The sequence below is a fragment of the Lynx rufus genome, unplaced genomic scaffold, assembly GCF_022079265.1.
Source record: "Lynx rufus isolate CCGP_SWC_20201006 ecotype Redwood Valley unplaced genomic scaffold, mLynRuf1.p SCAF_23, whole genome shotgun sequence".
NCBI classification, from domain to species: Eukaryota; Metazoa; Chordata; class Mammalia; order Carnivora; family Felidae; genus Lynx; species Lynx rufus.
In genome coordinates, this window is record NW_025814838.1 from 21,852,307 (window position 1) to 21,867,235 (window position 14,929).

The 14,929-nt window shown below is 49.9% G+C and overlaps 1 protein-coding gene across 4 annotated transcripts in view; it reads left to right on the forward strand.

The window, feature by feature from the left end:
• The window catches only part of CREBBP (CREB binding protein), a 126,453-nt gene that overhangs the window by 71,438 nt on the left and 40,086 nt on the right, over positions 1-14,929 (forward strand). For all 4 annotated transcript variants that reach the window (XM_047087207.1, XM_047087209.1, XM_047087208.1 and 1 more), the window contains 6 exons: positions 2,755-2,995; positions 4,320-4,433; positions 11,722-11,964; positions 13,251-13,353; positions 13,579-13,725; positions 14,363-14,480. In XM_047087207.1, the coding sequence (XP_046943163.1) occupies positions 2,755-2,995; positions 4,320-4,433; positions 11,722-11,964; positions 13,251-13,353; positions 13,579-13,725; positions 14,363-14,480 (966 nt within the window). The remainder of the gene's footprint in view (positions 1-2,754; positions 2,996-4,319; positions 4,434-11,721; positions 11,965-13,250; positions 13,354-13,578; positions 13,726-14,362; positions 14,481-14,929) is intronic.

Here is a 14,929-nt window from a genome sequence, read left to right on the forward strand (position 1 = left end):
TTTTTTCTTTCTTTCTTTTTTTTTTTTTTTTTTAAGTTGGTTTATTTATTTGGAGAGAGGGTGAGAGGGAAAATTCCAAGCAGGCTCTGCACCATCAGTGCAAAGCTTGATGTAGGGCTCATTCTCAGAAAGCATGAGATATGACCCGAGCTGAAGTCAAGAGTCAGGCTCTCCACCTACTGAGCCGTACAGGCGCCCCGCATGTTAGGAAATAGCAGGACAACTGACGTGGTCTCTTCAACAAGTCAGCATCATGAAAAAATAAAAGGGGGAGGGAGGCAGTAGATGAAGAACCTTAACAACCACCAGCAAATATGGGGCATGGGCCTTAATCGGGTCCTGATCTGTGCAAACCAACTCTAAAAGATGTTTTGGGGACAACTGGAGAAATTTGCACATGCACTAAGTATTAACGGGTATTAAAGCATCATTCCTTTTGTTAGGTGTATAATGGTATCCTTACTGGTCTACTTCACTGTATATTTGAAATTTTGGTAATAAATGCACGAGAGAGGCCTAAACAAGGGTCCTCTTTCATTTGTCCACTGCTGTTGATTTCTGGTTGGGCTTTCTCTCTGGGGGAGTAAGCTGATCGAGGAGGAGAGTTTTCACATCAGTACTGAATGTTGCTGGGGGCATAGTCAGAGGCTATTTATCAAAGCTGTATTTAAGTTGCAAGAAAAGGGTGAGGGTACGGTTTATGTTGAGCAGTGGGAGATTGGATAAATGTATAGCCGTATGCTCATTACAAATCATGCTGTCATATCGTATGAAACAACGATATGGGACAGAGCCTGGAGTAGACACCAAGTCGTGTGTGTGTTTGTGTGTGGGTGGGGGAGGGGACAAGACTATCGATTATGGTTTGTACATATGCGTGTACATGGATGAAAAGACTGGAAGAAGAAAAACCTATCAACTGTTAAGTAGTGGACTCCTGGATATTGGGATTTCAAGTGTTAATTATTTCCTTCATAACTCTGTTGCTGTTCACATTTTCTGCAGCATGTATATAGTACTTTTATAACCAGCAAAAAATAAACATAAGGAAGAGAAGTTCTTTTCTCTTACAAGTTAAATGCTTCTCCAGTCAGGAAGCTCAACCTCTCAGTTGGGACTTTGCTTTTTCTTTAGACCATAGTTAGGCTTCCAGGAGTTGTGCTTCTGAGGCTTTTCTATGTACTTATTTTCTGAGTTCTTATAAAACCCAAACAGAAAACCCTGTAAGTTTTTAAAAATGAGCTTTGGTTCATTAAAAAATATTTGTATAGTTTTTTTCTCCTAATTGCAAGTAGCTTTTTTTAATGTTTATGTATTTATTTTGAGAGAGAGAGAGAGAGTGAGTGCAAGTGGGCGAGGGGCAGAGAGGGAGAGAGAGAATCCAAGCCGACTCTCTGCTGTCAGTGCAGAGCCCACCGTGGGGCTGATCCCTTGAACTGTGAGATCCTGACCTGAGCTGAAATCAAGAGTCAGACACTTAACTGACTGAGTCACCCAGTCGCCCCAACAAATAGTTTTGACTCTTAATTTGAAAAGTGCGAGAGGTGGTGTGGTTTAGGGGAGGCAGGGGGTGTTGGGAGACGGAGCTGGGAGCCCTTCCGGGTCCCTGCACGAGAGAAAGTGAGCAGCCCCTGTACTGTGGACTCTGTTGTTGCATATTAGGAGTGTCCCATTCCTCTCGCTTCTTGAGTGTCATGCAGTTGTCTGAAGGGCATCGGCTGTCTGCAAAGAGTAAAAAGGCTCCTTGGGCCCCCTTTTCCCTTTGCTTTGCAGTCAAGAGGAGTGGTCGCCCTGGCTTGTTCGTTTGCAAGGATGAAAGCAATTAAACTCTGTTTCTGTACATTAACAGATCATCAGACACTTTTTGAAACAATTGTCAGAAAAATTGTCCATTGAAATTTTAATAGAAGGCAAAGCATTTCACGAGCATTACCACTTTGTACCACAGGGTCATGTTAAGTGTCCTATTATTCTCTGAGAAGAGGTAACGAGTGAGGGCATCCTTCTGGTCACAAGATAATGAAATCCACACTGGCTCCGGTGCTTCTGGTGTATTGGATATTTGCATTGGGCTGTGATTGGTCAGGCCTTGACAGTTCCCTTAATTAGGTTGAACCATTTGAAATTGCCAGCCTTGGGCCACTGGGCCTATGAAAACGGCAGTTTCCTATGGTTTGAGCTAAGCCAGTCCACAGCTTCTCCTGCACTTGAGTAGGTCATAGAATAAGCTGGGCTTTAGGTTACTGCAGTTAAAGAACAGGTGTCGTTTTCTTGCTCCGAGGTGCTTGCACATGAGTGAACTTTAGTTTTATTTGTATTTTTTCAAATGTTATTTACTTATTTTAAGAGAGAAAGAGAACACACGTGTGCAAGCAGGGAGGAACAGAGAAAAAGGGAGAGAACGGATCCCAAGCAGGCTCCGTGCTGTCAGCACAGAGCCAGATAAGGGGCTCTCTCTCCCCGGAATCATGAGATCGTGACCAGAGCTGAAATCAAGAGTCACCTGCTTAACCAACTGAGCCCCCCTGGTGCCCCACGAGTGAACTGTAATCAGCCCTCTGGGTTGGTTTGGTTTATTTCTGTGCTCCTGGACCTTCCTTAAAATTGCTGGTGAGTTGAAGAAAACCACGCCAGCCCCCTTCTCTCTGTGGCCAGTGTGGTCCATCAGCTTTAACATGAGTTTGAAAAACAGTGAACATGAGTTAGGCCTCTGGAAGCTTATTAAAGTATCTTTATTAATTTGTTTTATTTTAGTCTCAGATGCAAACTTCAGTGGGAATTGTACCCACACAAGCGATCACAGCAGGCCCCACTGCAGATCCTGAAAAGCGCAAACTGATACAGCAGCAGCTGGTTCTACTGCTTCATGCTCACAAGTGTCAGAGACGAGAACAAGCGAACGGAGAAGTTCGGGCCTGCTCTCTCCCGCATTGCCGAACCATGAAGAATGTTTTGAATCACATGACACACTGTCAGGCTGGGAAAGCCTGTCAAGGTAAGTGCTGTTTTCTGAAATCCTGGTGGCATGGCTTAGGATGAAATTTGTCTGTAGTATCCTTCAGTAGCTCTCTCGTGAATAAGGTTCCTAGAACCTACGTCCCCACGTACCAGCCCGTCACGTGCCGCTGGGACGCTTACCTGCTTGGGACGACGGCAGTTTGGTTTCCTAAGATTCTGTGCGCTTTTACTGGGCCAGGCTGCGCCCTGCCTCTGTTCTCTTTCTTCTTCCTCTGTCACGGAAGACATTTGTCACTTCTTGAGCCCTGTCTTCATCATACGTGTCTAGCTCCGGTTTTCTTCGGGCGGCGCGGCACAGGCACGCACGCACACCTTCCCTGAACCTCGAGCATCGGTCTTGCAGCTGTTTCATGTGTTCTGGCCGTGGGGCCCCCGCCTCGCTCCTCTGCCCTTTCGTCTTGAGGCCGATCAGGATACCAGCCAAGTCGTCCTAGGTGACGATCCGTGACATGGGAAACCGTGTGCACCGTATCATCCCTGCCCCCTCCTGCCTTCTCCTCGAGAAGGGGGTGATTCAGGCGCGTCCTGTGCTCCCTTCCCCCTCTTCTGTGGCGGACGCCTTGAGTCTGCAGAGGAAAGTGTTTCTTACTAACAACTGTGCTTTCTTTCGTCTTTATCCTCCTCTCTATCTTCTTACTTGTGCTCCTAAACCTTAGGGAGAATCTCTCCCTGACCTCTCTCTCTCCCTTGGTGACATATGTGAGCCCCCGGCATAACCCTGATCCTGATGGAGAAGTAGGGGCGGGTCATGCTGGGCCTTTAGAAAGAAATCACAGTGCCTTAGTACAGAGTGAAAATCAAGACTGAGAGTAACCACTAGGTTCCGTCACTCTCTCAAGTACTTAGAGAAGTGACCGGCGTCCACTTTAGAATCTCCACAGACGTCTCATGTGCTTCTCTGTATGTATTTCTTGAACTGCAGTATTTATTGAGATGGTTTCATCCTTCAACATAACATAGAAATTTTATTTTCAGTAGTGACACGACGTAATTATTATTTGTCCTACCTTTCATTCCACCCGTTCGGTATTTCAAGTCGGATAGTTTTTGTTTTGTGGGCTGAATCTTATTCACCATCATTCATGGCATTGCTTCTATGGGAAACTTTTGTTCAGAATTCTCAACAGTTGACTTACAAACTTTTGGAAAACATCCTGTTTGTAAGTTGAGGACTGCCTATACTGTGTTATGGTTACACATGTTACCATTTTCTTATGGAATCTGGCATTATAATTTAGGTGTAATTGAAAGTGTGACGATCTGGATAGAAAAATAACATCTCGTTGTTTTTCTGGTCATAGTTGCCCATTGTGCATCTTCACGACAAATCATCTCTCATTGGAAGAACTGCACACGACATGACTGTCCTGTTTGCCTCCCTTTGAAAAATGCCAGTGACAAGCGAAACCAACAAAGTAAGTGAGCATTGGGGATAGAGAAGCTCGGAGGTGAGAACAGCTCTTTCTAAAGAGAGTGCGGGAGAGGAGGCAGGAAGCAGGGCAGAAATCACTAGCGCCAAGGGTAGTGGCGAGCAGAGATATGGACGTGGAGCGGCACAGTGACGCCAGGGGGAAGCTGAGCTTAGCGAGAGACGGACCCGCGGTGTGCACGGTGCGCACGGCCATTTTGGAATTCCGTCCCGGCCCCCGGCACACGCGCACTAGCACCGCACTAGAGTCGGCAGCAGCGGAGCAGTGCCAGGAGGAGGGGCGCTGTGATCACAGAGAGGACGTGACCAGCCTTCCCATGTCTTGACAGACACTCAGTTACTGAGCGTTTGAAGGTCGCGTCACTGTAGTGGCAGTGACTTCAGGGGGCGGGGAGAGAGAGGGGACGCTTACTTTGGAATTGGAAACGCCTTGTCCTGAAGTGAGTCTAGAGAGAGCCAGGTAGGCAGGGTCAGGGAGGCACCCGCGAGGTTTTCCCTCCTCCGCGCAGAGGCAGTGCCCAGACCTGTTTGTGTAACTAACAGCTTATTCGACACCGATTGAGTCTCTGCCCCAGGACTGGCCGCATCCTGACCATCCCCATCGTTCTGTCGTCTCTCGAGCCTTCTGTGTAGCCCTTAGCCGGTCGGCCTAGCGCCGGTCCCTGCTCAGGAGGCCTGAGTGTGGCCCCCAGGCCCCTGCCGTCCATGGGCACCAGAGCGGCGAGAGGATGAGCATCTCTTCTCCACTTTAAGCCCTTCCCTGTCATTTCAGAGGTAACCTTGTGGTCTTTGGGTGTGTCCCTCAGTTTGGACAGCTAGGACGTGCCCTCCAGTGTCGGGTCGCCCCTCGGGCCGGGGCCGCTCCGGGGACCCGCGGCACCGCCCAGTCTCGCACATCTTCCTCCATCTTGTCTGCGCCATCTTGTTTGCGCTTGCGCGTTCGTCGCTCTCGTTCTTCTTGATCGTCTTCCTCGACGCCCCGCTGCTGCCTGGGCAGCCTGTGCTGCCGTGTCTCTGGTCGTTTCCTTGGGGCATAGGGCGCGCTGGCCAGCGCTTTGTCCCTAAGGGTGCCGTGGGTGCCACACGGGGAGGCCCCCGTGTCCCCCTCCCACCCACCCCAGAGGGCGGCCCCGGCGTGGGACGGGCTTCGCCTGTGGGCCCGTCCTCTTCCCTCCCTGCGCAAGGACTCGTGCTTAGTTCCCTTTAAAAGGCACTTTTCTGAATCAGTTAAATTAGTCTTTGACCACAATGGGAATTCACACCCAGTTTTCAGGGATCTCTCCCACGTGAAGCGAAGTTCCAGCAATCTGGGGCTTTCAGAACTGTGTACTTGGGGCAGGAGTTCTACTGGAATAGGCCGCTTTTTCCTCAAAGTCAGTGTAAAACTGTTTTTTTTTTAACTAGTATATAGTGGTGGTTACACTTTCTGGTGTTTTAGGACACGTTTCAGTAATAGGGTTTTTAAGTGCCGAAGTAATTATTCCACGAATAAGTGAGGACTTTATTCTGAACTTCTGATTTGGGGGTGTGGCTTTTCTGGGACCTTTTATTTTTAGTATGTGTTGCCATGACAATGTTAAACTTTTGTGATTTCTCTTTTTAAGAAACGCTTGTGTGGTTTTTTTTTTTTTCTTTTTAAAGAAATGTATGTGGGTTCTTTTTTCAACATCCTTGTAACTGCCTGAATGTTGTGACAATTGATTCAGCGCGTGCTCTGAAGTGGTCAACCACAGCGTTTCTACCAGTCATAACGTGAGGTGTCACCTCGGTGATTTTATAGCATAAAGTCACCGGGAGTATTTACATCAACTTTATGCAAGGTTCTGGTGATTTTTTTTGTAAAAGAAATGAAAGCACTCATTTAAGAAAGTTTGAAGTGCTTCACTTTAGGTTTCAGCCCTGAGTGTGTTCTTTGGGCTCTCTCTAGCCCTGTGGTTTTCTGAGGGCGGAAGAGTTGATGTGGCGAGTGAGGGATTGTCAGCAGTGTGTTTTCTACAAACGTTTGTTGTTTCTCCTGTCGTAAAGCAAATTGTGCTCGTGGCGCGTGCACATCGGCGTCGGGCAGTAGAGAGGAAATGTGGATCCAGCCCTCCGACAGCTCAAAGTCAGGGTCCAGAGTGGAATATATCCGCCAAAATGACATGACAGTCGCACTCAGGAAGGAGCGAGGTCGGGCGGGGTCGGTGGTCCCGGCAGTCCTGGAGGGGAGGGTCAGCGTGTGTGGAAGGCGGGGCTTCGTGGAGCCCAGTGTCCGCGGAATAGCGGTGGAAGGACATTCTAGACGGCACACGTGGCATCAGCACAACCAGCGTGGACTCCCGAGTTTCCCGTGCAGGCCAGGTGATTCGGGGAGAGAGGGGTGTTTGTGGCGAGAGGTCAGGGCCCCCGGGCGCTGCCTGAGACCCAGGCGCGTCTGCCACAGCCGCGCTTTCGGGCAGGTTGCTCCCAGACGCTCGCGCAGCCCGCTGCCCGCTTCTTCCATCAACGTCTCTGTTGGCGGGATCTGCCGGCATCCTCTGTGGAGCCGTCCCAGACCACTGGTTGCCTTTTTGGCCTCTGTCGAGATTTTGTTTTGATTTTTCTTTGAGTTGTTTTCTAGACGTTGTGTCATCACCGATCTTGAGCTGTTATCCCTCCCTTATAGAGGTAATCAGATTTTATGGAATAATTAGGAGTTTTCCAGGTGTATATCTAATGTCAGTCCTGGCATCTGACTTACAACGAATTCCAGTGCACAGGTTGCACGGAGGACTGGGGCTGTGTGGACACACAACCGAATTCCCTGTTTAAACTCCTGGCGCCTCATCCTTGCGGTTCCTGCTCCCCACGCAGTACAGTCCTCCGACCAGGCTGCACAGGCACTGCGGGCCGGCCGGTTAGAACTGCAGGAACTCGGGCCATCCCACACCTGCCGTATTAAAATCTGCATTTTAACAAATTGCTAGATGATTAGCATTTGCATTAACAGCCGAGATGTGCTGCCCTGCATGCCTTGAAGGGCTGGGTGTCTGTCTGTCCTGGAGCTCTTGAGAAGTTTCGAGTCTTTCCCTGGGGAAATCATGGGGTTCCCCACTCAGAATCCCACAGGGACTGTCAGAAGAGATGGGACAGGACCAGCCTCAGAGCCAAACCAAACTGGCTCACTGCCCACAGCTGCCTTAGACGCGGGCCGAGCCGCAGTGTGAGGACTGAGAGCGTCTAAGTCCGTAGTCCTCTGGCCTGTTCCTTGAATACCTCCACTGGCTTGACACTCACTACTCGGTCTGGCTGTTTGTTCCCATTTGAAGCACTTCTGATCATGAGAAGTCTTCCTTCCTGGTATCGAGTCCAGATCTGCCTCTTTAAAACTTTTCCTCATGGAGCAGCCTTCTCGGTGCTCAGTAAGTGGTGGTTGAACAGGCCCTTGTTCCACCTGAGAGCTCTTTCAAGATTCTCTGATACCTCTTTTGACAGACGGCGCTTGGGCTGGAGAGCAGAGGGGGGGCGGTGGGACCGGAGTGGCTGTAGGGGCAGAGCAGTGGGCTTGCTCGCCCCTGATTGAAGTACCCAGCCGCCTGGTGATGTATTTCGTCAGAGCAGTTTTTTCCTTGCTCTTTTGAACACAGTGTGCCCCTTCTCAGTCATTTGGCTTCCGAAAGAAACGTGTTGCAGAGGCTTTTGTGTTGTTGCCGGGTGGTGGCCGTGCCAGAGGTCTGGCCCTGGGGCTCTGGTGTTGTGTTGTCCCGCCCTGTACCACGCATGGGAGGATGCCGGAGGGGCGCCTGGCCGGCTCGGTCTGTAGAACATGTGACTCTTGAGGTTGTGAGTTCGAGCCTCACGTTGGGTGTAGAGATTACTTTAAAAAAAAAAAAAAAAAAAGCGTGAGAGGAAGGCCGTTCCGGTACACACGACACCTGGAAGGCACCGTGGCCTAGGAACCACTCTGCGGAGACATCTGCAGGTCTGAGTAAATTCCAGCACGACATTTTCCGTAGAAATCTAAGCAGTAGCTGCTTTACGTGCTTTGTGGTGTATTTCCCATCACGCCGACAAAGCTTTGGAGTTTGATTTGTGTCGGTTTTCCCTGGATTTTCAGATTGAGTTGAGTTTTGCTGAGAATGACCGGGGACTTGAATGTCCGCCGCGTGCCCTATGTGGGACCGGTCATTGGAACGGTCTTCTGTTCCCTCTGGGGGAGGACTGCCTTGGACCTACTTAAGAAGTGGCAGGTGGGTCCTCAAAAGAGCCCACTGTAGAATGTGGCCGTTTATTTCCTAGGTCATGGGCGCCCAGGTTAGCTGGGGCAGTGGAGGTGAGGGGGGGTTTTGAAGACGTGCTGCCGGCAGGAGAGCCACACTCAGGTGCTGAGACACCTTGTGAAGTGGCGGATCGCGTGTGAAATACAGCATTGGGCTCCGAGAAAGGAAGGAAGATGTACAAATGGGGAAAAGAGGACAAGGTTTGGACATTTAAAGAGGTAGCCGTCAGTAATGTGTGACGGGGATCAACGTGGAAGGCCTCGTTCTCCCTCGTGCCGATAAACGAGGCGTCGCTGCTTTTGGCGCTGCTGACTTTGGCTCAGTCCCAAGGCCCGCGGCACTGGCAGGGCCCACGGATGGCCGTCGCTCCGCCACCCTGCCGCCGTGCCCCCAACTCCGGACTCCGCTAGGGCCTTTCCGGGGCTTTGTGCTGGGCTTTGTGAGCACACTGCCTCCGGGGAGTGGACGGGCTCGGGGAAGACGCGTGTGGTTTCTCCGCTCCAGGGTCCAGAGCTGCCGTTTCCCGTTCCTTAGCGGATTATTAGGTTAATCTGTTCTCTCTGTGTGAGTGCAGACTTGGTGCTCGCGTCCTGGAGCCTAGCAGGGCGCCCCACACAGTCCACACGCACCCTTTGTGCAGTGAGCGAGTGCCCACAAAGAAGCAGAGACCCGGGAGGCGTTGTGCAAGTTCCAGGAAGCCTTGCTGCCGCCCAACAGATGAGGAGAGCTTCTGGCAGGGGTGGTAGTGCCTTGAGCTCACAGAATGGGGTTTATGGTCACTTTTACCTGGTGACACCTCTTTTAGCCAGTCACGACTCCTCTAGTAAATGTGTGCATTCCGTTACCCTGAGGTATTTGTGTCCCACCGTAACAGCATTTGGACTCAAATTGGACCATGCTTACATGTCGGAGACCTTTTTTTACTTATTTATGCTTTTTTTTCCATGCCTCTGGATTGTTAGGATTGTCAGCTACCAGATGCTTACTTGTCTTCTGACAGATACTGTATTTTTGTTTAATAAGAAAATACAATAGTGTTTACACGTAGAAAATAAATGCTATTAACAAACACAAAATACAGTGACCATGTCAGCAGCTTCCGTGGGAGGTTCTGGCTTCCCCATAAATGGCCTTTGCCTAGCGAGTGGCATTCACCCTAAGGTTGGGGGGAGGAGGCATTTTGGGGGAAGGGATGGCATTTGGGGCCTGATGGATGAGAGTGGAAAAGAGAAGGAAGAAGTCGCTGGTTTTTCACCCTGAAACGGAGGCCACGTGGATAGCGTCTTTCTTTCAGTTCCTCTCCGCAGTTCATCCCTGTGTGCAGCAAATGCAGTCTGGGTCTGTTCTTTACCCCTGGGTGAGAGAACAGTTCATCATCCTCCCAGGATTACTTTCCTTGTAACATCAGAGGTCTTTGATTTGGCGTGGTCAGTTTTAGGAATATGGTGGGCACGTGTTGAACGTTTGGGGGAGTATTAACTATTAGAGAAAATACTTCTGGAGAAATCATACATGACTTGGGCTGCACGCTTGTCATAAAGTGTACCTTGGGAATCGCTTCTCACTTATAATAATGAGGTGCTTGGTGTGCGTGATTTTGTCTAATGAGTGTTAATGAGTTCGAGATCTGAATGTCTTTATTAGAAAAGTTAATAGTATGGAATATGTAATTACCAAGATCTTTTTTTCTTACACGTTTAGGTTTAATTAAAATACTCTGATAAGTAATGTGAGTTGTTTATGTTACACTGTGTTACACTGTTACACAGTGTTATGTTACACTGTGCTTATGTTACACATCAGTTGCACTGATGGTTGAATGTGAGAATATTATTGTTACACGCAATGGTCTCAATGTGAAAGGAGACCTTTGTGGTATTGCTTAATGTATCAAAGATCATATGTTATAGTATCAGTTAATAAGCTACTGTGTATAACGTGACCAAAGTTGGGAGGAGTTGGAAAGAAGGGAAATCTTAAGAATAAGAATAGATAGTAGCGCGTAAAACTTCTGCCTTATGGCAAGTGCCCACCAAATGTGGAGATTGGGGTGGACGGACAGAGGGATGAATTGAACTCCCAAGGGGCCAAGGAGATGCAAATTTGGGGTCATCTCTGTTAACTCTGAAGTCCTTGGGAATGGGGTTCTCTGTGTTGCCACAGATTTTTCTTTGGCCTTTTGGGATCGGCCCGGTACATGGAGTACCCAGAGGGGATGCCCTGCCGTCACTAGGCCAGGTGGTGGAAGGTGAGGCTGTGCCGTCCTCAGTGGTGCTGAGGTGACACCTGGGGAAATGCAAATCCACCAAGCCTCGTTCCACCCGTTCTTTTTGGCTACGTCAGTCGGTCGATACAGTTTTTTCTTCAGCATCTTTAGATAGCCAGACCGCTCAGTAGGGGGCCTTCCTGCACGGGAAGCCGTAGGAAAGACGTGTGGGTTAATGCCACTGTGCACATAGGTTGTGAGGAATTGCGATTTTGTCATGAGATAGATTTTGTCATAGAGTTATTAAAATGAGTAACAAAACTGACCAACTGGGTATCACTCTGCTCCTTGTTTCACCCTCTGTACCCGTGCAGGTGAGCAGTGCAGGACCCCAGGGAGAGCGGCAGCCACAGGGGCCCCCCTTAGGTCATGTCCGTGGTGGCAGACGAGCTGCCCACACCGCCCCCAATCAGAACACTGTCTCTTGTCGACAACGCGTTTGCTACTCCCCCTGGCACAGACTTCTGAGCGTCTAGATTTCATAGGTGATTGTCCTTAAGGGAGCTCTGATTCTGTGGGCTGTTGCCTTCTGACATAGAAAGAAGCTTGGCTTTTCTGGATCCCCAACTGCTGCTGTGCGGAATACACGACTAGACGAGGGTCCCTTTGTCTGCACAGCTCCTTCCTCGGTAGCCGTGTTCTGTTGCCTCGGGACACGGGTGGATAGTCTCTCGATACAATTGTACTTGCTTCTTGGTAGTTTTTCAGTCACGTGTGGCCTTCTCCTTTTTACTTACCTTTCTTGTTTGTGTGTCTGTTTGTTCTTCTAGCCATCCTGGGGTCTCCAGCTAGTGGGATTCAGAACACGATCGGTTCTGTCGGCACAGGCCAGCAGAACGCTGCTTCGCTGAGTAACCCGAATCCCATAGACCCCAGCTCCATGCAGCGCGCGTATGCTGCCCTTGGTCTCCCCTACCTGAACCAGCCCCAGACGCAGCTGCAGCCTCAGGTTCCCGGCCAGCAACCAGCACAGCCTCAAAGTCACCAGCAGATGAGGACTCTCAACCCCCTGGGTAGGTAAAGGGACTCTCGGGAGCTCGTTCGTCCGGCTGTTTTCAGTTACCGTTTTCGGTTACTGTTTTTACTTTAAATTCAAATCAGTATACATATAAATTATGATGATGATATCTTTTAAATCCTTGAAATAGAAAACTTCCGGGGAAAGGCTGAAGTATGAGTGCAAGGAAGATGTGACAGGCTTGTGAGAAGAAAAGCATTTGCACAGGAGCCGACATTTGATGGCCGTGCCGCTCCTGTCGGGACGGTTTTCACGAAGGGCATTCAGTGGCTCACAATGCCGAGTCCCACCTGTTAGAGTGCCCTCCTGAGGGGGAGCCTGTACCTGGTCTGCCGGCTCCCCCCACCCACAGTGCGAGGTGACCGGCCCAGACGTGGGCAGGTTGGCGGGAGTGTCCCCCAGCACCTCCCGTCCCGGCCTCTCCCCCCGTAATGGTGTTTCCTGGTGTCATGTCAGCTCATTGGCCGGGGTATCCCCACAGTTTTTGCCATGTTTGCATACTGTTTTCTTAGCATTTCTCTGTAAATTGACACATTGCTCTTAAAGTCAGGCTTAAGCCAAGCAGTTATGTCCGTCAGGTCAAGATGGTTGTGTTAGTTTTATTGTTTTCCCAATAGAGTAAGTCTTTTAACCTTAAGAATGACGATTAAAAGCAACTCATTTATTGCTTTTGGGGGGGGTGGGCGGAACCCAACTGCCCTAATGCACACTAACTTCTCCCGGCCAGGAGACTGGGTTGGAGCCTTCAGACCTGAGTTCTAAAGTGACTCCACTCCTACTTGAGGATATAATTTGGGACAAGACCTGTAACCTCTGTCAACTTTTTCTTACTTTAATGGGAACCCTGTACACAAGTGTTTTCACGTGCACATTACTTCTTTGATTTTATTTTCTGATAGAAGAAAAGTTGACCCAAATCTGTGTGACACAGGTCAGTTTAGTTGTTCAGGGCATGGTGTTAATGAAGCCGGCGTAAAAGTCTGAGGCTCGGAGGGGATCGCTTATAATTTGCGTCACAGCCCTAGAGCACACCTAGGGCGCCCGCCGGCCTCCACGCACGCCTCATCTGGGTTACTTAAAATGCAGTGAGGAGGAGACTGCCTCGGAACTGGTTCAAGTTGATGGCTGTTACCGGAGAAACAGCTTCCAGAGTTCCTGCCGTAGTGGTTATTGTCATAACTCAGGAGAATGACTTACTTACATGGTGATTTGACCTGTTACCGGAACTGTGAGGGGTGGATTATAATTTACGACTTGGTGGATTTCTTTCTGTCTTTAAAGGAAATAACCCAATGAACATTCCAGCAGGAGGAATAACAACAGATCAGCAGCCGCCAAACTTGATTTCAGAATCAGCTCTTCCAACTTCCCTCGGGGCCACAAAGTAAGACCCCCGTTTCAGTCGGCTCCTCTCTGAGCGACGGTCGCACACGCAAGTGGGTTGGGAATCACAAATTTGGGGTTCTTTCTAAATGGGTGACGGTGAAGATAGCTTAAATGGCAGGGGGCAGGGGGTTGCTAAAAGTCACATGTGGTTGAAAAACCTCATGTAAATGAGGCACATGTGTGTCACTTGGCTAGGTGGACTGAGTGTCTTGTTTTTCCCCAGCCCACTGATGAACGATGGCTCAGGCTCTGCAAACCTCGGGACCCTCAGCACTATACCCACAGCGGCACCTCCTTCCAGCACCGGCGTGCGGAAAAGCTGGCACGAACATGTCACTCAGGACCTGCGGAGCCACCTAGTGCATAAACTGTATGTGCCCGCCTCACCCGTGTTCACATATGACAGGAACATGTCATGGCTGACAGCAGTGCAACAGCTGTGCAGTTTCACTGATGTCCGATTTAATTCCTGAGTGGTCCCCTGGGCCCCAGGTGACAGACAGTGCCCTAGCAGCTGAAGAGGGTCGCATGCTTATTTAGGGAGCCACAGCCACTGCCGGCAGGCCACAGAATTGCAGTCCCTGCAGCAGGGCCTGTGCTGTGACCCACGTCGCAGAGGTCGGGACTCCCAGTGTGGCCAGACCTTCTGTCCTCTGAGCTCTGGCATGCAACGGGGAGCTGGGATTAGTTCAGAAGCTTTGCCTTGTTTTAGGGCTCAAGATTATAATCATGGAGGCCCCGGAGAATCGGGGGAGTTTGAGCCTGGGGAATACAGAGGACACGATAGTGCCACCATACAGTGTGGTAACAGAGAGGAAGTCAGCAGTTCACTTTCTCAGGCTAGTTAAGTTAAATCAGAGGTGAAGTGGGTCAGTCTGATTCCCTTGGAGTGGTTTTGTTTGCCTTTTTCTTTTTAGTGAAAATTGTTTGTGAGAAACAGTTGTATAAAATAACAAGGTACTGATGGTATATCGAAAGTCTGTTGACGGAGTGTGTTGTCTTTCCAGGGTCCAAGCCATCTTCCCAACCCCTGACCCGGCAGCCCTGAAGGATCGCCGCATGGAGAACCTGGTGGCCTATGCTAAGAAAGTGGAGGGGGACATGTATGAGTCCGCCAACAGCAGGGTAGGGTGCCATATGTGTTCCAGCCGCACAGCACCTACAGTAGATAGAACTGCATCTGTCCGGCTCATTGTCTGGAAATAGGGGAATCTGCTAGTCCGGTAGTCTCATCACCTCGGGGATGCTGACCAGAGAGACATCCCAGATAGGACCTGAGACCCCTGTACCGCTCTCTTGTTTGACTACAGATGTCACCGCTACAGTGGTGACCGGGGCATGGAGAGTTGTGTTTTATCCTTGGATGTGCTCCACAGTGGGCACTCTTTATAACGCTCGTACTGTGTCACTGCTGGTGTCGAATATCCAAGAAGTGATTCGACTGTGGAATGAAATGTGACGTGCGTTCAGTTAGGACCCCCTGCCTGATAAGTCCTGTCATGTCACGAGGTGTTCACCATGAAGTTGGGCCTTAGGTGTATCGGTTAGAAGTGCTGGATACTGGGGGCGCCTGG